This window comes from Myotis nattereri, assembly GCF_964212035.1.
Source record: "Myotis nattereri genome assembly, chromosome: 4".
NCBI classification, from domain to species: Eukaryota; Metazoa; Chordata; class Mammalia; order Chiroptera; family Vespertilionidae; genus Myotis; species Myotis nattereri.
The window spans coordinates 82,907,411-82,932,647 of record NC_138079.1 but is presented as its reverse complement, the minus strand read 5'-3'; the positions used below and the strand labels follow the sequence as shown (position 1 = coordinate 82,932,647).

General features: G+C 57.9%; 1 protein-coding gene across 1 annotated transcript in view; it reads right to left on the bottom strand.

Moving 5' to 3' along the window:
* ELN (elastin) overlaps positions 1-16,272 on the bottom strand; it is a gene marked incomplete at its 5' end in the record, with an annotated part of 31,708 nt that extends 15,436 nt beyond the window's left edge. Inside the window, 15 exon segments of the mRNA XM_081090502.1 lie at positions 196-255; positions 659-700; positions 1,266-1,337; positions 1,841-1,870; positions 2,196-2,267; positions 3,141-3,188; positions 3,871-3,930; positions 4,013-4,120; positions 4,377-4,466; positions 4,946-4,972; positions 6,294-6,323; positions 8,548-8,580; positions 9,102-9,131; positions 10,256-10,330; positions 16,191-16,272. Coding sequence (XP_080946628.1) covers positions 196-255; positions 659-700; positions 1,266-1,337; positions 1,841-1,870; positions 2,196-2,267; positions 3,141-3,188; positions 3,871-3,930; positions 4,013-4,120; positions 4,377-4,466; positions 4,946-4,972; positions 6,294-6,323; positions 8,548-8,580; positions 9,102-9,131; positions 10,256-10,330; positions 16,191-16,272 — 859 coding nt within the window.
* Between the last annotated feature and the right edge of the window lie 8,965 nt (positions 16,273-25,237).

Sequence of the window (25,237 nt, the reverse complement as noted above, 5' to 3'; positions counted from 1 at the left end):
CATCTGTTCACATATGGGTGTAGGTGGGGGCATCACAGCCACCAGAGGCCATAGCGCTGTCCCACCCAGGATCCTTCTTCCGGCTCAGACGGGGATCTGAGTGCAGGGTGGGCTGGCCTGATTTCTGGACAGATCATGGCCCGCCCCAGAGCCCTGGAGCCAGGGTGATCAGAACCCCTTTGGCTGGCACCTTACCTGTCCCTGTTGGGTACCCAGTCTTGGCCCCGGCGCCAGCCGCTCCTCCAGGCCCATACCCTGTAAAACAGAGGCTCACTGGGCCTCCGTTCAGCTCTCACTGCAGCTGCCCGCCCTGCCCTACCCATTCAGGGGCTGCGCTGCCCAGAGTCTCCACCATGTCACCCCCAGTCAGAGTTAAAACAAGTCCAAATATGTGTGGGGGATGGTTACTCCCACTGTACAGATGAAAACACCGAGGCTCAGGAAAGAGGCCGGTTCTCTCAAGTGTGAGGGCCAGGCTTGAGAACCAAGCTGTCTGAGTCCAAGTTCCATGTTCCTTCCTGAGGGAGTTCCCTTTCCAAGACCCCACCCACCCGCAGCGGGTACTCTCCTAGCCCTGGGCTGGGGCTGCAGCTCTCTTGCCAGGACCCTGCATCTGGAAAGAGCCAGAAGCCCACTGGCCTGGGAGGGCCTTACTCACCATAGGGCAGTTTCCCCGTGCTGTAGGGCAGTCCGTAGCCACCTGAGGGGTGGGGAGGGCAGGCTCAGGTGTTGCCCCAAAGCAGCCCATGCCTGGCTGGGCTCCCACTACCTTGGCGGACAGATCTATTCCCACAGCTGCTGAGGCCTGAGACCCTGCCGAGGGTCACGAGCAGCCCACGGTTGCTCTCAGGAGAGCAGAGGCCCTGGGTGGAAGCGGGGGAGGGGGGGCACCCCACCCGGTCCCTAGAGTCTGAGTAGCCTCCTTACTCCCTTCCCAATAAGAAACAGCTCATTCTGTGGCGTCCGAGGGGTCGTTCTGACGAACAGTGTTTCTTACCATCAACACCAGTGGTTTCCGATCAGGGCTGGGGGTCTGTGCCTGTGTGTGCATGCGTGTGGGTACAGGTGTGCACGTGAGTGAGGCCACACCCGCAGGATGGCTTCCCCATGCTTTTCTGTGCTGGCGACCAGAAGTGGGGCTCGGTACACAGGTTTCCTGACACCCCCCACAAGAGACACCGGTGACCAGAACTGTGCTCCCACAAATGCCTCCTCAGCTGTGAGACCCGGTGAGAGGTGCCTCTTGACTCCTCCTTCTGACTTACCTGGCAGCTTGGGTGCCTTGATCGGGTACCCCAGTGGGACTCCAGGCTGCTGACCCCCAAAGGGTCCAACTCCTGTGAGAACAAGGAGAACAAAATCAGGCCCTAGCAACCTGAGCTCCCGCTAGCCCCCAGCCTCACGCTCCACTTTCTGCTCAGATAGAGGGAGCCCCACTGCACCCAGAAACCATCCTGCCGGGAGGGTGTTCCTGCTGCTGTCACTGATCAGCTGAGCCCTTCCAGTGCTGGGCCATGGCCTGCAGAAAGCTGCAGAACTCTCCCCGTCCTGGGGCTTGGGCCATAGTTGGGCCCTGCAGCCCTTGCAGCATTTGGCACAGACTGGTACGTTTTCTGGACTCAGTGGGCTGCTACACATGAGGGGTTGGGACTGGGAAGCAGAACTGTGATGGATACCACTTTGTTTGGAGCCAGTCCAAGGCCTGGAGCAATGGGTATGAGGGGCATTGGACAGGCCTGATGGGATTCTGAATGCCCCGCCCCGCCCACGGTGAGAGCCTTTGCCTGGCTGGCCGCCCTGCTGGCCTGCCCACCCACCGGGGATTCTCGCCTTGCCTCACCTGGGATTCCAGCAAAAGCTCCTCCTCCACCTGCAATGACAAGGAGCCATCACTGTAGTCCTTTCACTGTGGGCGCAGAGCCCCGAGGCACCAATGGCTGGTGTGAGGCAGCACAGAGGGCTGGGGAGTGGCCAATTCTGCCCTGATTTCCAGGTTTATGCTGCCTCACACACACTTGGGATTTCTGAGAGGTGTTCTGTCCATCTCAGCCACCAGTACCAAGGCTGGAGCACAAGGGGTGCCCACCCAGAGGGCCCTGAGCCCAGAGTCCCCAGCTCCCCTCCTCCTCCCCTCTGTAGGGGCCTGAGGGTAGATACAGGTTCCCACCATGGTCCCCAGCCCACTGGTCACATACCTGGGGCCTTGGGCTTGACTCCTGTTCCAGTGGGAACCCCAGGGAGCACCCCCACACCTGGGAACCGAGCTCCTGTGAGAGCAAAGGGGGTCAGGCAGTGAGGGTGGGAAGGCAGGCCTAGAAGGCCCAACCTGGCTCCCACGCCACCCCTGGGGCAGGAAGTTGCCCTCCTTCTGCACTGACTGTCAGTGACGGCACAGCTCATGTGGGATGGGGGCGGTTTGATGGTGGCTTCTCTTCCCTGTCTGACTGGGAAGATCTGACTTTAATCCCATTTCCTAGCTATATGACCTTGTGCCTCAGCTGGCCTTGTCTCTGAGCTGAGACCACCCTGTCCACCCTTACCAGAGAAGGCAGACAGTAAAAACCGGCAGGAAGTGGGAAGCCTGTGCCCACAACCAAGCACACAGCCCTCTGCTGTGGCCGGGAGCTCCACACTTGCCAGTGCCTGGCCCTCCCACCTCTCCTGTCTCCCCTGGGACTGGGCCACCTGGGACAGAGGGAGGGACACTGTCAGCAAATCTCCCAGAGCAGCCCCAGTCTGGGCTTTTAGGGGAATTCAGAAGGTCACATGTCGGGTGGGGTGGCCAGGCCTGGAGGGAGAGGAGGGTGAGAGGGCAGCTCTGAGGGTCTCCTACTGGGCAGATGCTCTGGGCGGGCTCCCTGGTGACTCATGGCTTTTGGGAATCAGCTGGCTACACCGGGGACTTGGTATGTCCTCAGGGGCCCACCTCAGGCTGCGACAATGATCTGGGTCAGGGCCTGGGGTCGGAGCTTGGTAGGATGAGGGGAAGCTGACTGGCCTTCATGGGAAATGATGACAGGGGCCCTGTGTCCCTTAGCCTGAGCTTTGATGCTCTGGTGGCCTCAGCTTACAGGGAGTTGAGGGGCCACGAGGAGATGGTCTCCAGGCTATAGGGAGGGTCTCCTTCTCTGTGATTTTACCTGTGCCTGGGAGCACTCCACCTGGGTATACACCTGGTAGACCCACACCTGTGGCCAAAAGAAGGAGGAGCCGTGAGCAGCGCCCCAGCATCCAGGAACCCCTCCCTGGCCTTCCCTCCACAGCTCCAGGCCTCACAAACCAGCCACCCCAGTGCCTGGCAAGGATAGCCAGGGACATGTGTTGTGGCCACGGCCTTCCTCCCCTGAGTTTCAGGAGTCATCTGCAAACCCTTCTGTGCATGGATTTATCTTGTCTTCTGGAGCCTGTTTACATGGCCGGCCCAGCCCACCTCTGGGCTAACAGCTTCCAGATGTTCCTTCCCTGCTGCGTGGACTCAGGCAGGCTTTTGTTTAACCTGAAGTCACTTCCGCAAGGGCTTGGTGCAGAGGAATGAGCACCAGATGGGGAGTCAAGGCTCCTCTGGCCACCCTGGCTCGGCTATGACCACCAAGGGCCTCTGCACTGACTCCCATGCTGAGCCTCACTGTCCCTGTCTGTCCCCTGGATGTCTGCCACAAGCCTGTCTCTGAGATCGCTGAGATCCTGGAAGACGGGCCCAGAAGGTGGGCTAGAGTCCCTCTCCCCATTTTGAACAGGGCCCCACACTTTGGGCGGGTCGCTCTTCCCTGCCCCGCTGCAGCCAGGCCCCACCTGTCCCACCCAGTACAGAGGTGAGGGCCTCGGCCCCTCCCTGAACCTGCTGTCCAGCCCCAGGGACTCCACACTGACCCGGCACTTTCCCAGGCTTCCCTCCAGCTCCGACCCCCACTCCGGACGGCACCACTGCACCTGGCATGGAAGGGACCGTGTCAGAGCGGGTGTCACCAGGCCTTCAGCCTTCACCAGGGCAACTCAGGGTTAGCCGCCATACCTGTAGACACTCCTAAGCCACCGAGTCCACCGACACCACCAAGTCCACCGACACCAAGCCCGCCAACACCAAGCCCGCCGACACCACCAGCACCGCCAAGCCCAGCACCTACAGAGCCAGGAGTGGGAGAGGCGAGGAGTCATGCAAGGAGCAGTGGGAGGTGGGAGGGACCTGGTGCATGTGGACAGCCCAGAGATGATATCTGATCATGCCACCACCTCCCTTGGGGACTGGTTGCCTCTCTGAGCCAGAAGATTAGAGATGAGGATCCCGCCTGCCTCCCAGGAAATGTTCTTTGCAAAGCGGAGAGCCCACGGAGGCGAGAGGGTCTGTACTATGGCATGTCCCAAACCGTCACACTCACCAGCTTTGGCTGCAGCTTTATAGGCTGCAGAAGCGCTAACCCCAGGCGGTAGAGCCCCCGGGAAGGCGCCCCCAGGAAAGGCGCCGAGCCCTGTGGAGGGGAGGACAGGGTGAGGCCCTGAGCCCAACCAGCCCTGCCCAGGAGGCACATTGAGGTGGCTCTCCTATTCTCTGCAGGACTTCCACGCCAAGCAGCGGCCTCTGTCCCCAGGACCAGGATCAGTGTTGGAGAGCAACATGTGCCAGATGGTTCTACTCAGCCTGACAAAGCTGCAGGCTCTCTTGGGATCAAACTTCCACACCCCCTCCTCCAGGAAGTCTTCCTGACACCCTGCCGAGTTGAGCAACTCCTCTGGGCTCCACTGGCCCCTGCAGCCTCTTGGCACTCCATCATACTAGCACTCAGGACGCAGCGGTTACTTCCTTGTGTCCTGGGCAGCTGCTTAGGGCAAGTGGTCTCAGCATCACCCTCACACCAGCGCCCAGGGCTGGCCTGGCCCACATACCAGCAGACACCCTGGGCTTGGCTCTGGCCCCAAATGGGCGTCTTGCTTGGGTGTCAATACTAACCTGCCCCTCCTGGGAGCCCTCCAGCACCTGTAGGGAGAAGGAGACAGAGCCAGTGAGGAGACGAGAGACTGGTGTGTGGGCATCATTCCTGGATCCTGGGTGGGAAGGGTCTCATGATGGGCAGGCAGGAGCCAGGCAGGGCTGTGGTCTGTGCAGCCACTCAGACCCCAAGCTGGACTCGAGCCTTTGGTGCTCAGGGGCTGATCTTGATAAAACAGCAGCTCCCATTTAGTGACCAGCTACTATGTGCCATGTAGATGTAATTGTATTGACCATCCCCCCCCCCCCCCGCCCCATAATGCACCTAGCCAGGCCTTGCTTCCCCTAGAAGGCCTGCCAACAAATGGGAGACTGAGCAGGGCTTTCTCTGAGGGTGGAAGCTGAGTAGAGTCTGTCAGCAAGACCTGACCCAGGCCAGGCCCTGCCCGGCTCCCACATTAGCCCCCAACCCAGACCTCTCTTCTACTTCCTTGCAGGTGTCTCCTGGCTCAGCCCATTCCCTCTCCCTTGTATCTGGAGACCCTCCAGTTCCCAGCATCTGTCTATGTGTCCATCCAGCCTGCCTGCAGTCCAGGAGCCTCCTCGATTTCAGACGGATGCTAAAATGTTTATGAGAAGTCAAATGGTCCCTCTGGCTCTCTCCTTCTCACATCTGGGCCCAATCGCTCCTTCTCCCCCTCCAGGAGACATTCCAGGCGTTGGCCAGGACGGATGGGCAATCAGGTTGGAGTTCACAAGCGTGCCGGGTTTGTTTCCAATTACGTGAGACTCTCTCCTGCAAGCACCAGTCTGGCTGCCTGGCTGCCAGGGTCCTGAGTGCAGGGAAGCCCTCTCTAGGGACTGACCCCAAACATGGGGGACTGCCAAGCTTGGGGAGTCTACCTGGCTCTCTCTGGGTGTGGTCTCCCTTCCCCCCACTTATTTCCTACTTGTGTGAGTTGGCCCCACCTGCAGCTCAGCCAGCCCTCTGTAAGATGGGTGTCTATCTCTGGCTGGTCTCCCTCCCAGGCATGCCTGGTGTGGGTCAGGCCTGGCCTGGGGGCAGGGAGTTCACTTCCCAGCACTGTGGGCCCTGCCCCTCCCCAGCTCTGACTGGGGCTTCTTTCAAGCCAGGCCTGTTTCCTGAGCTCCAACAGGGCTGGGACCTTTCCTGAGCACAGAGGGGCTGGAAGAGAAGATGGGAACTGAACAGGAAGTGACAAGAGGCTGGGACAGGTGGGGGTGGGAGCAGGCAACCTCTCTGGAGCCATCTGTCCCTTCCCAGCCTCCTCCCTAGGTGCCTGGTCCCCAGGCCGCCCTCCAGCATGACCAGCCCCTCTCCTGTTTACCCTCCTTCCTTTGGACTCACCTGGTCCAAATCCCCCAAGGAGTCCAGCCCCTGGAAAGGAGGAAAGGAGGGGTGAGGTGCTGGCCACAGCAGGGAGCCCAGGGGCCTGGCCAGCCCAACCCTCTCGCATCCTGGAATCAGAGAGCTCTGGATTCAAATGCTGCTACTCCTGCTGACCCCATGCGTCTCTTCACCTTTCTGAGACTCAGTTTCCCCACCTAGAAATGGTCGTTGTGTCCCTGCCCTTCCTGGGACCAGTAAGATCATGAGCATAAAGCACCTAGTGTGTGCAATATGCCAGGGTGTCCAGTGGGTGTGGCCCATTCCTTCCAGTCCTCTCGTGTGGGTGGCTGGCCTCCAGCTGGTGCTCAGGGTGTGGGTGTTGCTGGCTCCCAGCTGCCTGGTCCCCCACTGAGAGCCCAGGCAGGGCCAGCGCGCTGAGGCCCACATGGAGCAGCTGCCAGGCCACCCACCCTCCACTTGCCAAGGGATTAATTGTTCCTAAGCATGACACACACTGCCCATGCCCCGTTCCATCTTGCCTGGGCAGGCCCGGACACCCCCCTGGGCCGGATGGAAGTGAGGAGCTGCCGAGGGAAGGAGGGGGGCTGTGGCTTTGTCCGGACTTTTGTAGCTGAGTCCCGATGACCTCAGGGAGGTTGTGGGATCCAGCCCCTTTTCATCAGGAGGAGACACCCTGACTTTTTGGGGGTCTACTCCTTCACCCTGCCCTGAGAGTGCTTTCGGAAGTCTAAACTAGATCATTAATAAAAGCTTCACTTTAGCGGCCACCCGTTATGGGGCTCTCTGCAGTTTTCTCAGTCTCCCCTCCTAGGTCTAATCACAATCTGCCATGTGTCACAACCTCCACAATTTGGTTCTTCTCGGCTAAGCACAGACCTGTTTCCACATCTTGGCTTATCTAGTCCTTCTCGACATTCTTTCTACCAGCAGAGACCCTGTGAAGGTCCCTCCCAGGAGGCAGGAGGCAGGTTCTGGCAGGATCAGCAGTGAATTCCAAGGGCTCCGGCCTCGTCGACCCCCAAATCCCAGGAACCCCTTCCCCTGGCTTCCTGTCCTTCTGCCTCCCCCTGGCCCAGCCCAGCCCTGATGTTTCACAACCCAGATGGGCTGGCAGGGAGGGGGGACTCTGGGTCTTGCAGATTCATCTGCAATTGGATCATCCAGCAGCGGGTTTCGTAAGAGCTGCTGGACACCCAAACTGTCCTGGAGCCTCGGCTTCAGAGCCAGGGAGACACAGAGCAGGGTGGGGGGGCAAGGCCCCATGTGGAGTATCTCACGCCAGTGGGGTCACACATCTGGACAGAGACACCACTTCCTCCACCTGCTCCTTGTCCACCAGTGCTTCCTGGAGGGACACGCCCTCCCTCTTTCCTGGGGGTGTGTTCTTTGGAACTGGTGGTAGACCCTGGTGTCAGATTCGGCAGGGCCAGGACAGTCTAGTCCAGTGGTTGGCAAACTCATTAGTCAACAGAGCCAAATATCAACAGCACAACGATTGAAATTTCTTTTGAGAGCCAAGTATTTTTAAACTTAAACTATATAGGTAGGTTCATTGTTATTAACTTAATTAGGTTACTCCTAAGGCTTAGGAAGAGCCACACTCAAGGGGCCAAAGAGCCTCATGCGGCTCGCGAGCCGCAGTTTGCCAACCACTGGTCTAGTCACATCTCCTTCCTGGAAAACTCCACAGTCTGGACAGCCAGAAGGGGCCTGGGATCAAGGAGGATCCTCATCTGGGGCCAGAGTCAGGGTCCAACCTGGGGTTTAGTTTCGGGCTTGGTCTGGAGTCAGGGTTCAGCCTGGCACCAGGACAAGGGCTCAGATTGTCATCAAGAGTCAGGGGTATGGAGTTAGAGAGGCCTGGGGTTAGAGAGGGCTTGGTCTGAGTCAAGGGACCATCAGGTGGGGTCTGGAGCCTACCCTCTGTGTCTGAGTCCCAGAGTGACATTCACAGCATGGTGGCCTCTGGAACATCAAGCCCTCCCTTTGTCCTGAGCACCAGGGCTGTGCTTCTGAGGCCATGTGCATAGGGGACAGGGCAGCTGGGCACAGAGGCCCTTGTAGAATAGATGCTGGACACTCCTCGCAGAAGCTGCTGCCAGCTTCCTGTCCCGGACTCCGGCCCCGGCCTGCACATACCGGAGGATGGTACCACCCACCACTTCCTTCCTGCCTCTTGCCCTTGCTAGGTAGGCTCTCCCCTCCCCTGCCCCCTGGCCCACGCTCAGCACCCTATGACCTCAGGTCTTACCTGGCTTGGGCGGTTTGCCTCCAGGCCCCAGCCCTGCAGAGGGAAGAGATGGCAGTGAATGGGGAGCCCCAGCACCCCTGTCTTATACCCTCAGGGCAAAGCAAGAGCACTGTGGGGTCTTACTCTCCAAGTCCTAGAAGGGCTGTCAGGAGCAGCCCTCCCTTCGGACAGGGAGCTGCTGGGAGCCCAGGGTCTAGACGTCTGGTGGGAAGCCCAGCTCCAGCCCAGATTTGTGGTTTTTACTCTCAGACTCAGTTTCTCAGAGCCTCTGAGGAAACAAGGACTCCTGCTCAGCCAGCATTTTAGGGATGTGCGGAGAATCAAAAGAAAGCGGGAGAAGGCGGGGGCCACCAGGGAGAAAGCCTGGGGGAGGGGCTTGGAGGTCAGTGGGTTCCAGTTCTCAGACAAGTCTCTCCCCAAGAGGCACTTGGTCTATAAAACAAGAGACCCTTGATGCTTGGACTTTCTGGGGTTCTGAGGTTTAAGGACCTGTGTGGGCTAGAGTGACACTTAGACCCCATCAGTGAGGAAATAGATTTGGTTTCTGCACTCACCTCCTCCTCCCAGGCCTCCGATACCAGTCCCTAGGGGGATGGGGGGGGGTGGGGGTGGGGGGTGGGAGAGAGAAACATCAGTGCCCCTGTCAGATCAGTGCCCCTGCCAGAAAGCCACCCATCAACCCACGGTCAAATCCATCACTGCCTAGCTACACCACCTCAGGCAAGACTTAACTTTTGCGAACCTCAATTTCCTCATTTGTCTCATAGGGCCCATAGCCCTGTGTTAGTTTGTGCCTGAGAGTGTGCTGGCAGCTGCCCTCACTTCCATGTCAGTTCGGAACACTCCAATGCTTCTTAAGTATTAAAAATATGACTTTGATCTTTCAATCTACTTTAAAACATTATGCTTTTTTCTAAATGGCATTGCTCCGACATTTTCCCCATCTTTTAAAATATATTTTATTGAGTTTTTTACAGAGAGGAAGGGAGAGGGATAGAGAGTTAGAAATATCGATGGGAGAGAAACATTGATCAGCTGCCTCCTGCACATCTCCTACTGGGGATGTGCCCGCAACCCAGGTACATGCCCTTGACCGGAATCAAACCCGGGACCCTTCAGTCCACAGGCCGACGCTCTATCCACTGAGCCAAACCTGTTAGGACTCCCCATTTTCTTTTGGGGGGGGGCCTCCCAGTCTCCACCTACACATGGTCGTGGCTTTTATGTTGTTTTTACTTGAAAAACATGTCACCATATTGCACAACAGATAACATACCCACACTTTTTAGTAACTGGGTAATATTTCCGAGTTTACTTAATCGCACCCTCCAGTCAGGTGGGTTTCTTGCTTTACAGTTTTGCAAACACCGCACCTATGAACCTCATTGAAGATCATTCTTTTCCTCTTCAGTTATTTCCTCTAAGTGGATTTCCAAAGTGGGGTTAATGGTTGGAAGACTGTGAATGGCAGGAGTGCGTGAAAGCACTCACTTTCCTATAGCCTCGAAAGCATTGTTTCATCTTTCAGAAGATTTATGCTCTCGCTAGTGGTAAGACAGTGTCACGCAAACTGCTTTTCTAAGTAGCGGGGACTTGTGGATCTTCTGTGGTAGGCATGACAATGTTCTTCCCTTCCGCAATGTGCATCTCTCACGGATGTACTCACAAGCTTCCTCCCCTGGGTAGAGGGAAGTTTCATGTACATTACCTGGGAAAAAGCCTCCTCCGGGAAGTCCTCCGGGAAGTCCTCCAGGAAGTCCTCCAGGAATAGCTCCTGGGACCCCTGGAAGGAAGTAGGTAGAATCCTCTATTAGCCAGAGCTAATAAAAACATGGTAACAATGTGATGATGATGATGACGAGAATAGTGATGTTGTTGGAAATCTGCAAAGCAATTTTTGTTTTTGAAGCATTTTTTTCCCCATTTATGCTCTGTGAAGTGGGAAGGGCTAGGATTATTATTTACATTTTAACAGATGTGAAATCAGGCTCAACGAAGTTGAGGGATGTGCCTGGGGTCACACAGCTGGAAAGGGAGCCTGGATTAAAACTCAGGCAATTCCTCTCCCTGGAGAGGGCCTGGCATGAGGCTGGGTCTGAGCGCCTTTCGATGGGCAGCCAACTGTCTCCAGCCCTGAGCAGCATGGGACGGGGCCAGGGTTGTGGCCGAGCTGTAAGTAAGCGGTAAGGAAATGCGGCCGCTGCCAGTAAAAATGCAGCCATTCCCACACTGATAGGACTGCGTGAGGTCAGCGTCCTCAGCCACTGGGCAACAGTGGATGGGTGGGGTTCTGGCTGTCTGACACAGGGCTGTCTTAGGAGGCGCCGGGCCCCAGAGGGGGACACCATGAATGAGCAAAGTGAATAGTTTCCTAAGGAAGGCGAGTTCACTGGCCAGCCCAGGGGCTGTCTGCCCAGCCAAGATCACGAGTTCAGTCCCCACCGCCGGGCGAAACACTCACTGGGGAACGCTGTGGTGCTGGGCCCAGACCCACGCCTGGTCATGGCAACAGATGATCCTGGTGCAGACCAGGCCCTAACTCCACCACCACAGAATGGCCCCAACCCTGACAAGCCACCTTGCCAATGCCTCATCTCCAGCACCACCCCACTGAAAAGGGCACGGGCAGGGCTGGCGGACAGTGTCGGTCAGTTCTGCAGTATGACCAGAGGCCTCATGGACAGACATCTGGCCTCGTGGCCTGGTGATGCTGCACAGCTGGGCCTGTTGGCCCCAGAGCCCTGTCAGCCTTAGTCCCAGCCCGGCAGGGTAGGGGATGCCAAGCTGTCACAGCCACTCCGTGCCAAAGTCCTGGCGCCATCCCCCTCCCCCAGGGCCTGCGGTCCCCCAGGAACTGCAATCCAGGCCTAGAGCGTGTGAGCAATCTGGTCAAAGCCTCAGGGGCTCAAAGTGGTGGCCTGAGGAGGGTGGGCCGGCTGGGAATGAGTGCTTTGGCCCTGTCATGTGTTGCCAAGCACGCACATGGCCTGTCTTGAGCCTTTGATGCCGTCCCTGGCTCTGGTCTCCAGCTCTGAGCACTGTTTCTTATGTGCCCTACCCTGGTGAGCCCCAGGCCTTTCTCTGCCTCGGCCTCTCTCCCTCCTGTCCAGCTCCAGAGCGATGGCAGGAGCAGGGCCGGGGATGGAGGGAACAAGGGGCTCAGGAAGGACCCATCTGCCTCTACTCCTGGCTATGCCACATCTGTGTGACCTTGGGCAAGTCACTTAACCCCTCTGAGCCTCAACTTCCCTTTCAGCCAGGTGGGGCTGATAACTGCTGCCTCGCAAAGTGGTTGCAACTCGTCAGCAGGTTCAGTAAGAGCGCCGTCCTGCCCTGGACCTGGCACACGGTAACAGCCCAAACAAAAGATGGTGACCCCTTGTCTCCACTTCGCTGCGCAGCACACGGCTTGGGGTCGGGTAAACAGGACATGTCCAATAAATGATGTGTGAATTAGGTGGAGGGGAGGCAAGGATGCTGCCTGTGGCTCTGGATTCATCCTGTTCTATCCCCAACCAAACCGGGGGTCTCCCACCTTGGGCCTGGCTGACCCCCCTACTTCCTCTCTTGGGGTTCTGCTCTCCCACACCCGCTTGTGACCAAGCCCCTCCCGGGCCTGCCAGCTCCTCCTCTGCTTCCTCTCTCCCCAGCGCCTCCCCATCTCCTCTTCCCACTCCCCACCCCCATGATTCAAATCCCAACAGCACGTGCCAAACTCCGTGCCTGAACCATCACAGCCTGGGGAGCTGTGGATTTTGATCCCCATTTTGCCCTGAGGAAATGGAGAAGACTTAGTGGGTGTAAAGGGTGCCCTGCCCTGCCTTCTCTCTTCAAGTGCAGGAGAGGTGAGACTATAAGACAGGAGGGCCTTCAAAAGGGCAGCAGCCACCCTTCCTGCCAGAAATGCCGTCTCCTCTCCCCAAGTCCTACCCTTCCACCAAGGCTGAGCTCAGAGTCTCCCTCCTGCCTTCTCTCAGCCTTTGACTCTCATTGCTGAGCTGGCCCAAAGCAGCTGGCCGGCAGCGCGCTTGTCTTATTTTATGTGGGTTTGGCTTGTTTCACCGGCCAGTCCAGGGTGAACTCGTCTCTTGCATCTTAGAATCATGATCCTAGACTGTCAGGGATCATAACGGTCTTCGGGCCTGGGCTGAAGTTCCTTCTGCAAGCATCCCCTGGTGCTCCTGCTTGCACGCCTCCAGTGACAGGGACATCACCACCTCTGACGCTGTCAGCTCTACCTGCAGAGAGATCTTCCTCCTATCAAGATAGACTCTGCCCAGCGATCTCTCTAATTCTGCCTCCACAGCCCTATAGACCGAGGCTCACCTGTCATCTCAGGATAGCTCCCCACACACTGACCTTTCTTTAAAGGTCTAACTCAAATGTCACTTCTGCTGTGAAGCCTTCCTCGGTTTCCTGGGTCTCCTCCAGGCACCCCCTGCCTTCGTCCCGTCTGCTTTCTGCACCATTGAACTCTGCTCCCCACTAGACAAACCATGGCATGAAGAGCAGGAGGGAAATTAAAGCTTATAACTGCACGAATTACAAGGGTTGAGCAGCTCAAGTTGGCAAATTCTGAATAAGAAGATACATCGTTTTAAAAATTCACATTTCCACAGTCCTCTTCCTTGATACATTCTTGGCAGTTGTTTCATTGCTGGAGCCACCCACCAGCCCTAGGAGATAGTGGGGCAGGGAGGTTTCTCCCCATTTTACAGCCAGGGAAACCAAGAGCCAGTGAAATTGAGTGCCTGGCCTGGGACCTACAGCTGAACCCAGTCGCATGCGGGGCCTTCTGTCTGGGCCCTGGGCTCCAAGTTCCAAGATCTGGGAGAAGGTTGTTTGGGAGCAAGCAGTGAGCCCGCGGTCCTCGGTAGGGGCTTTGCCAAGCCCGAGTCCAGAGGGCCAACCTGGGGAGCAGATAAGACCACACGAAGCTGTTTGTTGTTGGCATGGAGAAGGGCTGCCAAGGGCTTTTCAAAAACCATCTGTCCTCCAGTGGGTGACTCGATCCCTCGCTGGGCACGTCTGCCCTCCTGCCTTGGCCTTAGTGGACACAGAGAGCAGGATTAACCCCTGAGCCAGAGCTCCTGGGCCCAGGAGGCTCACTAAAGTCACCCTTGACAAAGCCTCTGTGTCAGGGTCCCTCCACGGACCAAACAAAGCAGGAATTCTTGGGTGGGACCTCCACATCAGAATTGTTCTTAGTTCCCTGGGTAACTCCAATGTGAGGCCAAGGTTGAAAACCCCTCTCACCCCCCACCCCCCAAAAAAAGAAAACCCTCTTCCAGATTGTCCCCAGTCCTGGAATCAGAAAAAAAGTGATAATATTTCTGGGGGATGGGGAGATGCCTGATTTCTTTTTCTTTTCTCCCCACTCCCCTCTCGCTTTAAATAGTATTGGGGGTCTAGGACAGCTGGACTTCAAAGTTGCTTTTGACCCATCCTAACTGGGTCTAGACAACCCTTCCCATTGCACAGCCATCCTGGGGAGCCTCTCTTTCTTGCCTCCACTGACAACGTGGTTCTTTGGATCTCGTGGGGTGACACTGTCTTGGGGTGGGGGGAAGCTGGGCTCCCCCAGGGCAGCCAGAGTGCGATGGCTGTGTGTGTGTGTGTGTGTGTCCAGCCTCCCTATTGCTCTACCTCTCTAGCTTTTGGTAGGCTCTGGGCACAAGCCCCTGAGTACCTCATCAATTTACACAGCCCTTATTTGGACCCAGTCCTCCACCACCTGGGACAGAGCTGTGATTTATGTTTGCAAGGAAAGAACAAGGCCAGCGGAGCATTTCGCAGTGCCACTGAGGGGACCAGGAGAAGGTGCGTGCTGCCCTAGGGCGTGCCCACCCTAGAGGGCTCAGTCCCAGGCTGGATCTTTCCCAAGTGTTGCCTGGCCCCCCGGCCCCCGCCCCCTCATCCTTTGGCCCGGGGCAGAGAGCTGGCTGGTACTAAAGCCCCTGGGACTGCTTCAGCCTGTCTGAACCTCAAGTTCCCCAATCGTAAAGTGAAGACAGTAATTGGTAACCCTCAGGGTTAAGGTGATCCTGTGGGGATTAACTGCCTCGCTCTAGGCGGGAGCTCTGGGAAGGCAGGCAGGTGTTCAGGGGCCACACCTTGGAGAGGGGAGGCCCAGACAGGTCCAGAGCTGCTGCTCTCAGGCAGCTGGGTGGCAGGTCCTCTGGGCTGTCTCGCTCCCCCCTGCTGGGCTCCACCTGATGGAGCCCCGTTCAGGTCCCAGAGCTGGTGACCTCTGTGCAGGAAGCGCCTATTCCCAGCAGTGCTGGTCCAGAAAGTCAATCTCACGGAAACAGCTGCCGCTCCTCCCCGGTCCCCCACTCCAGCCCTCCTGCCTGGCCCTGCTCCACCCTGTGCAACTCCCGTGCCGGTCCCCACTGAAGGTCTGGTTCTCATGGCAAGGAGGACTCGCACAGGAACCTTACCCCCCCGCAGCACACCCTACCAAATGCCTTGTGAACCTTCACTTCCCTTTTCCCAGAGCCAGGAGCACCAAGGCGGGTGGGTCATTCCCAGGGTCCCCCAGGGTGTGTAGCAGCCCCACAGGGATACCCTTGGGACCTGTGCAGGGCACACCCTAGATGGTCCAGGACTGCCCTGAGGTCTACTCCAGCCTCTGCCATGGCCACACTCCCTCTGCCAGGAGATGGACACTTTACCCAGCTTCCCTGTCCTCCTTGTGTTACACACACACACACACACACACACACACACACACACACTCACATACACATTCACATGCACACCTGGATACCAGATCTCCCATGTGTATAAGCCTGTCAGGTGGCAGACCTTTGCCTATGCCAACAGGCACTTTCACATACCCTACAACCTTCCTCCCCCCAAACACACAAATACACACACACACACACACACACACACACACCTGTCCAAGGATGAACTTGTGAACAGACATTTATCCCGGAAACCTTCTCCACTATTTGATGAGATATTTGGCATACACACCCATGCCCACCTGTGCAAGAGCATGCAACACACTCATTCATGTATGCATGTGTATGCACGTGCGCACGCACACACATACTTCACACACACACACTCAGAAGTCCCAGTCCTTCTCACCAGGGACAGACCACAGTAGCAGTTTTCCAACCACAACTCCAGAATCAACTAACCCTGACCTTCCTCAGAGGGGTCCCTGCCTTCCCAGGGGACAAGGAACCTGCTGAAGCCACACCGGTCACTTTGGCTGCTCTCTAGTTCAGGTCCTCTACCCGCAGGGCATGTGTGCCACTGGGCTGGGTCCGCAGGTGTGCAAACTGCAGGTGCCTGCAGACCCAATGGGAACGGTCCTTCCCCAGCATGCGTCCAACACCCCACTGGGAGAGCACGAGGGACGGAGCAGGGGGCCCTCCCTCCACCCAGGGCAGCAGACCCCGGACACTCTGGGGACCATCCCAAATCGCGGGGTATCTATGTGACAGGTTTCCCTCAGCATGGGCTGGGTCCTGGGAAGGGCAGCTCCAAGGATCCAGTGACTGCCAGGCTCCTGCCGAGGAACCCTGGAGGATGCTGGGGGTGAAGGGCACCCTCTCATCTATTAGCCCAGACACCTGGCTGGGAGGATGGAGGGCTGCGGGCGGCTCCGGGAACAGGGTGAGGCCTACCTCCAGGCTGCGAGGGGTGGATGATGGACAGCAGGAGCAGGAGGACTCCAGGCCACAGGGCTGTAGCTGTCGGACCCGCCATCTCAGGGAGAAATGCCCAGCCTGCTCTCCGCGCCTCGTTTTATCCCCAAAGCGTAATTGCTGCCTCCTCGGCTGCGAGGGAAGAAGGGAGGGAGAGAGGGCGGGCAGGAGGGCCTGAGCAGGGGGAGGCCTGGGGGAGGGGGCCGCAGGGAGGGGGGCAATTACGAAAGGCCGGCTCACAATCCTCCCAGGCTGGGTCTGAGTGGACTGGACTGTGGGCTTTTTTCCTTAAAACACATAGTCGCTCACGCGTGCGCATACACACACACACACACACACACACACACACACACGCAGTTTTCCCCATCTCTCTCCCGCTTTCCCTCTGTGGCTGTTCTCTCACTGCTGGCCCCGTTCCCGCCAGAAAGTGTGAGGGGGGCCTCTGCCAGGACAGCCCTCGGGAGAGGAAGCAGGAGGGAGGGCCCTGCAGCCCGGCCAAAAATCCAGTCCTAGCCAAGTCCTGAGTGGCCAGGCCCCCGCCCCTCCGGCTGGGCCCCGGGCCCAGTGTGGGGACACAGGCCAGCTGTCCCGCGCCTCTGCCCCCACCCTGGCCCTCCAGACTTCCCCAACACCCCCAGACCTGGCCACAGACAGGCCCTGCTTAAATCTGGGGAAGTGGGGTTTTGGGCCGGTCTGGGGGCTGGGCCAGGGCCAGTGTCTACAGAGGTTGAGGTTGCTGCAGGCAGAATGGCCTGGAAGGTAAAATCGTGTTGTCATTGTCCCCTGAGGCACCTGGGAGCTGGAAGGGGGACCCTGACTCACTACACAGCTCCATCCTGCAGGGGCTAAGGTCACAACCTCCTGCCTGAAGCTGGGGGGTGGGGGGTGGGTGGGGGCGGGGGTGGCAGGTCTTGGATCCATGTCTGCAGAGGCCGAGGGGCTGCCCGGGGGGACGGCCTGGGAGTTAAGACCATGTTGGTGTTGTTTCTGGGGGCATCTGGGGGACATGTGGGAGACCCTGGCACACCACAGGGGTCCCATTTGCATGGATCAAGGTCACAGCCCCACACATAGGCTTGTGCAGGTCCAAGTGTCTGGCAAAGGTCAGTCCGGACCCCGCCGGTGCCCTGTGGGTGCACAGGGGTTTAGGGAGCCACCAAGGCTGATAGGTGGCCCAGGCCCCCTTTATCACTTGGCCCCCACCTGTCCCAACACCAAGCACTGGAGCCCCCAGACCAGACACAGGAGCTTCAGCTGCCGGTTCTCTCCCAGCCCCAGAACACCCAGGGCTGACATTCCTCGGGTGGCCAGGAGGGGGCGACCCTGCGCTGAAACAGCTGGGACCAGCATTTCCAGCAGGACTGGGACTGTTCCTGCCTAACTGGGCAGGATGAGGACCCGGGGGATTGGGGGGCCGGGGGTAGGGGGTGGGGGGGCTTGAGAGCCAGAGGGTAGGAGAGGGGCACTGGCACTTGCCCTCATCACAGCCTGGAGGGGAAAAGTCGAGGTCACAAAGTCTGAGAGCTTCTCCCCACCTGCCCTCGCCCAGGTGGAGAGTGAGGGGAGGACACACCACAGCTCCCAGGGAAGGAGGGAAACCACCCCTCCTCCAGCCAGGAGCGCCCGGCAGTCTGCAGGGCTACCAGGGGTGGCCCAGAGTGGAGACGCCAGAGGCAGGCGCTGGACTCCGGGGGGACCTAGGCCTCAAATCTGGCTCTAGCACTAGTGGGGTCACCTCTTCATAGAGCTTCAGTTTCCTCACATGTCAAATGGTTATTAATATGGCTACCTGGGAGGGTTATTGCAAAGATAAATAAAATGTGGTCCTATCTTTCTGTCCTGTGCCGGCTAGATCCCAAATGCTCTGTACTCACCTGGTGCTAGTCCTGGTAATAAGCCAGGTTACTACCACAGGTTCTGCAAGCTCCACTCCTGTCTGTAGAGGAACTCTTGGGCTGCCTCTCTGCTGGGCCACCTCGGGACCCTGGGCCATCCCTTCCTCTTCCCGCTCTCAGGTGGTGGCGCTCCCGGAGTTTGGAAGGGGTGGGTGTGCCAGCAGAATTGTCTTGCGGCTGTGTTTGCACAGCAAATGTGCAGCTCTTACTTCCAGGGTGTGTGATTTGGGGGTGCTTTGGGGGTAGCTGATGGAGATTATGAGCCCAAGCCAGTCCTTGGGGAGGTAGGGGCTGCTCAGGGTCAGGGCCTGAGGCTCAGTGCTGGGATGTGCCTGCTGGTGGGGAGACCAGAGGGTGCCTCTGCATGCCTGCCCCTCCCCAGGAGGGGGAAGGATGGGGTGCTGGTGCGGATCGGGGCCCCACTCTTTTCAGGGCAATGACGTGGGCAGGAACCGGCTTTCAGACTTACAAACCGCAGTCTGCTCAGAGTCTTTATTAATTCCAGGACCGGGAGAGAAGCTGGAGCCAGCTGGAGAGAGCTTGCTGTGGGGGGATCCAGGAGAGGTGTGGAGGGGCGCTTGCAGGGATAGACTTGAGGCTGCTGGGCCAGGCCTCTCTCTGCGGGACCAGGGCCCTATATCCTGCCCCCCCCCCCCGGACCTGTGTTCCCCCTTCTTCTTAGCATCCCATGCTCACTGCAGGAGCCCCATGAACTCATATCCACCAAGGTTCTGTGCACCTCCAAAGGGGAGCCTCAGTTCAGAACCCCATCCGTTAACTGGATTACCCAGTGCAGTTTAGCCCAGTGCCTTCCATACATAATGGAAGGACGAGGGGTTACAGGTATCAAACAATTTTCATCCGTTCATTCACTCATACATTCAAGAAAGCCGACAGCCCTCAGCTGCTCTGGCCACCTCCCTGCATAGCTATAAGGATTAAATAAGGTCATGAACTTCCCATAGAGGGCTCCCCAAATGCTGGGGAAGCCTGGCTTCACCATTATCCTTGACAAGCCACATCTGCGGGGCATCCAGGTGAGTCACTGACAGGCCGTCTCTGTCCTCAGCCCCTGCAGGTTCAGCCCTTTCGGAAGAACAGGGCCGCCAGCCTCCACACGGCTCTGAGCATGCCGCTGCTGTGCTCAGAAACCCTCAGTTGCCTCCGGATAAAGTCCAGACTTCTGAGAATTGCCTTCAAATCCTTGGCCCTACCCAGCTCAGCTTCTCTGTCACCCTCCTTCCCCCTGGCCGGCCAGCCTCCCTTCTGGTTGATGCCGCTGCTCCCAGCGGCCAGGCTTGTCCTAGAGGCTGGACATGGGACCATTGTTGCCGATGTTCCCTGGTCTCAGCTTCTCTCTCTGCAGGTCTGTGCCCTCAGCATCCTTGCCCCTCGGATCTCTACGAGGGCCCATCGGTACTCAGTATTTCATCTTATCCCCTGCTGGCCTGGCCTTCAGCGGAGCCAGCTAGAGGATGGAATCATTTCTGTCTCCCGCGTCGTCCAAGAGTGTCTGATAATAGGCAAAGATGCGCTCTTCAGAAGATGGGGACACCGCCAGAATGCTGGGGTGCAGTTTTTGTCTTTTCCCTTGTCTACACACGGTCCTTTTATCCACTGAGTGCAGGGTGCTCTATCTGCATGAAACCTTGAACCAGAGAGAGAGATCAGCGCAGGCTGCCTGGCTAGTCTGGGAAGAGCTTGGAGTCAGGCAGACCCAGGACCCTGCTGTGCTCCCTACAAGGTGAAAGTCTCTGCTATCGGTCATTTGCAGCTCTGTGTGCGGGAGGGAGGAGCGTGGCTTTCTCATGTGGACCTAGGTGAGGTTTGCCACAGAAAAGAATGTGGATTGGGTAGCATGGGTTCAAACACCTGCCCTCATCCCTGAGACCCAACTGCAGGCATTGAGAAGATGGCCAGAACCTCCTCATCCTCTGATTTAAAATTTTCTAGTAGTCATATAACATAAAAGATACGTAAAATTTAACCCACTACATCTAAAGTACTATCATTTGAACATGTCATTGATAGGGAGAGTATTAATGAGATGTTTTGCCTTCGTTTTGTACTCCCTTAGAACACATCTCAATTGGGACTAGCTGCGTTTCAAGTGCTCAGAAGGCACATGTAGCCAGTGGCCACCGGAGCGGACAGCACAGGTTGAGGCTATGAGGGGACTCGTGAGAGTGAACCTGACTTAGGACAAGAGAGGAGGGAAAGCTAAATGGTGACTTCTGCTGCTCAAAGTTCACAGGTGAGAAGGGTGTGAGGATGAGGGAGAGAGCCAGGGCAGGAGGGACGGCCCTGAGGGCTGGCAGGGAAAGACCTGGGCGCACCCACGACAGGCAGCCCCAGGGGAGAGGCCCTGCCCTCACGCTGGTGACCGAGCCAGAGCGGGTACCGCCTACTGAAGGGTACCAAGCAGCATCGGCCCAGAGCCAACACTTTGGCTAGAAAATGAGAAAGGCCTGCGTAGCTCTTGTCTCCCCAGCGGCAGCCGGGACCCCTCTGACCGCAAGAAGCCAGGAACAGAAGGGACCTGCAACAGGACAGGTGGCAGACTTCATTGGAGGTAAAGGGTCTGCAGCCAAAAAGAGATGGGGCACTGCTGGTCTGGGCCACCTGAATCTCACTTCATGCAGGCGTGGCTTGAGGGGAGAACAGGCTGTACGTGGAGAGGGGTTTAGCAGCTGCGACGGGGGCTGGGATTCCAGGACAGGCTGCTTCTGCAACCCCAGGCTAGGGTGCTGGGAGCAGAGTGGGGCAGGGATGTGTGGCGCCAGTGGTCGGTGATATGGCCGGGATTGACAGTGACTGACATAATTAGCAGGTCACCTAGTCGTTCCTGATAATGGTGGTGTAAAGAGTCATTAACCCAGGGAAGCCCCCGTTTCCTCTAATGGAGACAGGGCTTTGCACACGCTTTTCAAGATTGAAGGCTCATGTCTTAAAAGCCTGGTACACAGCAAGTGCTCAAAGGTGGGATGAGGACCACGGCACCATCTCAGGCAACCGAAGCAAACCACTGAGGCTGGGGGAGGGGGGAGGCAGCCCCTCCCACAAGTACCAGCCCCCCTACCACCCTGGGATACCCTGCCCTGAGCTGCCTTTGATCCAGCAACCTCTGTGCAGCCACTGCCTCTGCTCAGGCCCTGGTGTTTGCGTGTCTGAGTCATTTGTCAGTCTGGGTCCTTGGCGGGTGCAAGCCAGGGGGGGGGGGGTGTCCTGGACCGGTCGTCCTGCCCTGTGCTTTCCCACATCGCCTCGCGGGCTGTCCGCTGCGGTCTCGGGGGAACATTGTGAGCCGGGTGCTGGGACCACCCCTCCCCAGGGGACGTGGGATGAGGAGGCCAGAACACGCCTCTCATTTGACACTTGACAGTTTACACAGCACATCTCCCTTTGCGATCACAGATATTATTATCCCGGTTTATAAACACGGGGTCAGGAGCCCTGTCTACAAACTCTGGCCGCCAGAAAGAGCGCTCTCGGTATCTCCTTTAGATCTATTTAATCTTAACTCTGAGCCCCTGTCACATGGGCGGGCAGCAGTAAATTCTACCCCAGTTTACTGGGGCTCTGCCTCCATCTCGGACCAAAATCCAGGCGTCTCGAGAGTGTGGGGTCTGGAGACAGAAGGGCCCTGGCCTCCATGACCCCCTTGTTGGAGCCTCTGTGCCTTTGTGTACCCTGAGACTGGGCCGAGGCTGGGGAGCCTGGAGCCTGGGCTGCCTCGCGGACGCTTGTGAGGAGAGATCCGCTCGCGGGACCACAGAGCATTCTCCCATCTCCAGGGTGGGACGTCTTCCCCCTGAGTCTCCTGCCCCTTTAGGATAGTATCTCAAAGAAAAAAGGCTTCAGACTGCTTTGGCTTGCAGCCGGGTGAGCTATAGGAGGAGCAGGGTACAGAATGGATACACGCAGGTGTTCATGACGTAATAAACCACCCTGCTACCCGGGTGAGGAAACAGAGTCCTGTAGAAATACACACACTGACCCCAGGTCACCCCAAGACACCGTGGCTGGAGCTGAGGGTTTTGGGGTACTTAACCCTGGCCAACCACACTGCCCTCCTATGGGGCAGTAGCCCCAGCTTCAGGTGCACGAACACCTGGAGAGCAGGCACCCCGGGGGTTTCTGTGCTGGCTCTGGGGCCTGATGGGCAGAGCTGTCCATGCTCCCCCTGCCCCCACCCTGGGCCATGCTCCCTCTGCCTTGTTCACAGCCATGCAACCTCCTGCTCTCTCTTATCACCTCACCTCCCCCAGCCTGCCGTGCCCAGGAGCCCTTCCAAGAGCCTGAACTGGGAACACGGCTGGGCAGGGAGCTCTCTTCCTCCAGGGTTCAGCCGGTCTCCATCCCTACACCACGTTCGGCCACTCCCTGCCCTGGATAGACCCCTCCACCCATGCCCGGAACCCTCAGCTGGCCTGATCCCTGTGGCGCCGGGCGGGTCCCACCGGGCGGGCAGGGCAGCTGCCAGGATGCGGGGTGGGAGGCAGGCGAGGCCGGGCCAGGGGCTCCCACGGGGCCTGGGTTATCTACTCCCTCATTTATTCTGCTCTGCACATTTCTGAGCTGCCTGGTCTGGCTTGGAATCGAGCCTTGGGAGGAGGGGGTACAGACAGGACACTGGCACCTGCAGTGTTCTGGGCAAGAGAAGGCAGTCAGGAAGGCTTCCTGGAGGAGACGATGCCAGAGCTGACTCCTGTTCTCTTCTCTCAAGGGGAGATGTGTCCGGGTCGTGTTTGCAGAAGGAGGAAGGCTGAAGCAGCTCTGCCTGAGGCTGGCCTTTGCTCTTCAGGCCACCCACAGGCCGCCTGCTCCTTGTCAAGCTCCTGAAAACACCGATCCAGGCTGTCCCCGCCCTGCTTACGGCCCACCAGTAACTGCTTCTGGGAGGATGTCGGCCCTTCCTGCTCAGCCTCCCACATGCCTCAAGCAGTTTTCATATTGCAGGATGTGGTCCATTGGTGGGGTGCAAAACTGATGTAGTGGGTAAGGAACAGCATTTAAAAACGAGGGCACAGGATGAAATAGATGCCAGTGTAATACATGTGACCAAATTAGCCTTGTGTCTTGAATCTTTTGTCTGAATTACATGTATTTGCATGTGAGCACTGGATTATGATGGACTTTTCTTTCCGGGCGTCGCAGAAAGTCTGAAAGAAACGATTGCAATGACTCTTCTTCATGAGTTGATTTTCACCTTCCCACGGGGGCTGCTGTCCTCCTCGTGGGGAGGAGGCCTGCTCTAATGTAGACGCCCGCAGTGCGGCTGAGCCCATTACAAGTGAACAGGTGAACTGGGGAAAGGGAGACTCCTTGGCTGTGAGTTTCCCTGACCCCTGCCTTGGCTTGGCCGCAGGGTCATGCTTCTGCCAAGCTGGTAAGAGCCGGGGGCGGAGGGGGTGGGGTGGGGAGAGTGCTGGCATCCAGGCTCTGGTTGCCATTGTTCTGGAGAGCAGCATGCGCCTACCCTGAGCCCCAAAGCCCTTCAGGCTCCCAGGGCTCCTGAGAGGACATCTCAGGGGAGATCAGGGATTTCAGGGCACGCTCCTCAGAAACCTGAGGACAGAGGAGGGGCTGCTGGGTGGGTAGGCCTAACGGGGGCCTTAAGCAGAAGAGGTGCCAGATGGGGTCAATCTGGGAAGGCTTCTCAGAGGAGGTGAGAGGTGGCTTTGGAGTCCAGATTGTACTGTGCTCCTGCCACCTGCTCACCATCCTGGGGGCTTCCATGAAAATAACTGGTTTAACCTCCAAGCAAATGCAGAGGTGCTTTTATTCCCCTGTATCAATCACATCTTTTTATTCTGTGGTTTTGATGACTGGATGTCTTGGGGTCTTGCTGCCTCTGGAGGGACTGCCCCTCCCAGGGCTAGCTAATCCCTGCAGAAAGCAGACAACTCGCCCGGGAGCATGCCTCTCATACATAAACCAGCCGCCCCAGAGTCCACACCCAAACCACCTCCGATGTGGGCTCTCACACTCGGGGCCACGCCCCACTTGCCCTAATCACCCCACAGCCAGGTATCAGACAGCCAGAGACGGCCCCTGTGCCAAAGAGCCTGCTGGGTTTGAAATTATCCCGACGAGCCAATCCGAAACCCGCTTACCCTGCCTCGCCCGTTCCTTCCCTCAGAAGCAACAACAAAGGCTCTTGCCCATGTTCCCCTCCCTCTGCCTCCTGGCCGATCCTTGTGCTTCCCCGTGGGGCCCGTGGTGACGTGGCCGCCACCTGCACTCGGGAGCTGCGCGTAACAAGCTGTCTTTCCAATGGCAGTTGTCTCCTGATGGGTTGGCTTCACCATTCCCCATATAATGAAGCCTGTATTTTAAAACATTCTTCTCCCATTTTTCAGAGTAAACTGAGACCCAGAGAAGTGAGTGATGTACCCAAGGTCCCTCAGCCAGTGACAGCAGAGTCCGGGTTTGAATCTTACCCAAAGTCCAGCATCTGCCTAGCCCCAATCCTCAGACAGAGCAGGCCCGGGAGGAAGAAAAGTGGGGGTTCAGAGGTCGCTGAGGCCCATCTCCTGGAGCTGGGCCACTGCACTGGGGGTCCTCCCCCCGCTGAGCCCAGGGCCCGCTCTGGTTGGCGCCCCACTTCTGTTCTCTGGGCTCTGTACTACCTCTGGATTCTTGAGGGGGCTTGGAAGCAAATGAGACACAAACGCCCTTGAAAGAGGAGGAGGCAGGCCTGCCCTAAGCCGGGCTCCCTCCTTCTGGATAGCTGGGGCCTCTGTTTCCTACTTTCAGGAGCTCCCTGGGGGCTGGTGCTGTGTCTCAGTCCCTCTGTGATCCCAGCGCCACCATGGCCCAGCCCAGCACACACACCCGGGGGGTAGGAAGGAAGTGACTGGATAGATGTTCCCTGCTCTCCGTCCCCTTCTCTCCGTCTTTCTCTGTGTGCCTCTGTTTCTGTGTGTGCCTCTTCCTCCCTCCACTCTCTCCATGTTCCTGCTGGCATCTTTCTCTGCCTCTCGGGACCTAGTGCTGCAGGCCTGCGGCTCTCTGTCCCTGGGGTTTGCATTCCGTTGTTTATCCTAAGCAGACCCAGCTGCCCGAACTCTCATTCCAGGCCCCAGAGGAGGAAGTGGGACCATGGGGTGGTCTCCATGTTCCCCACAC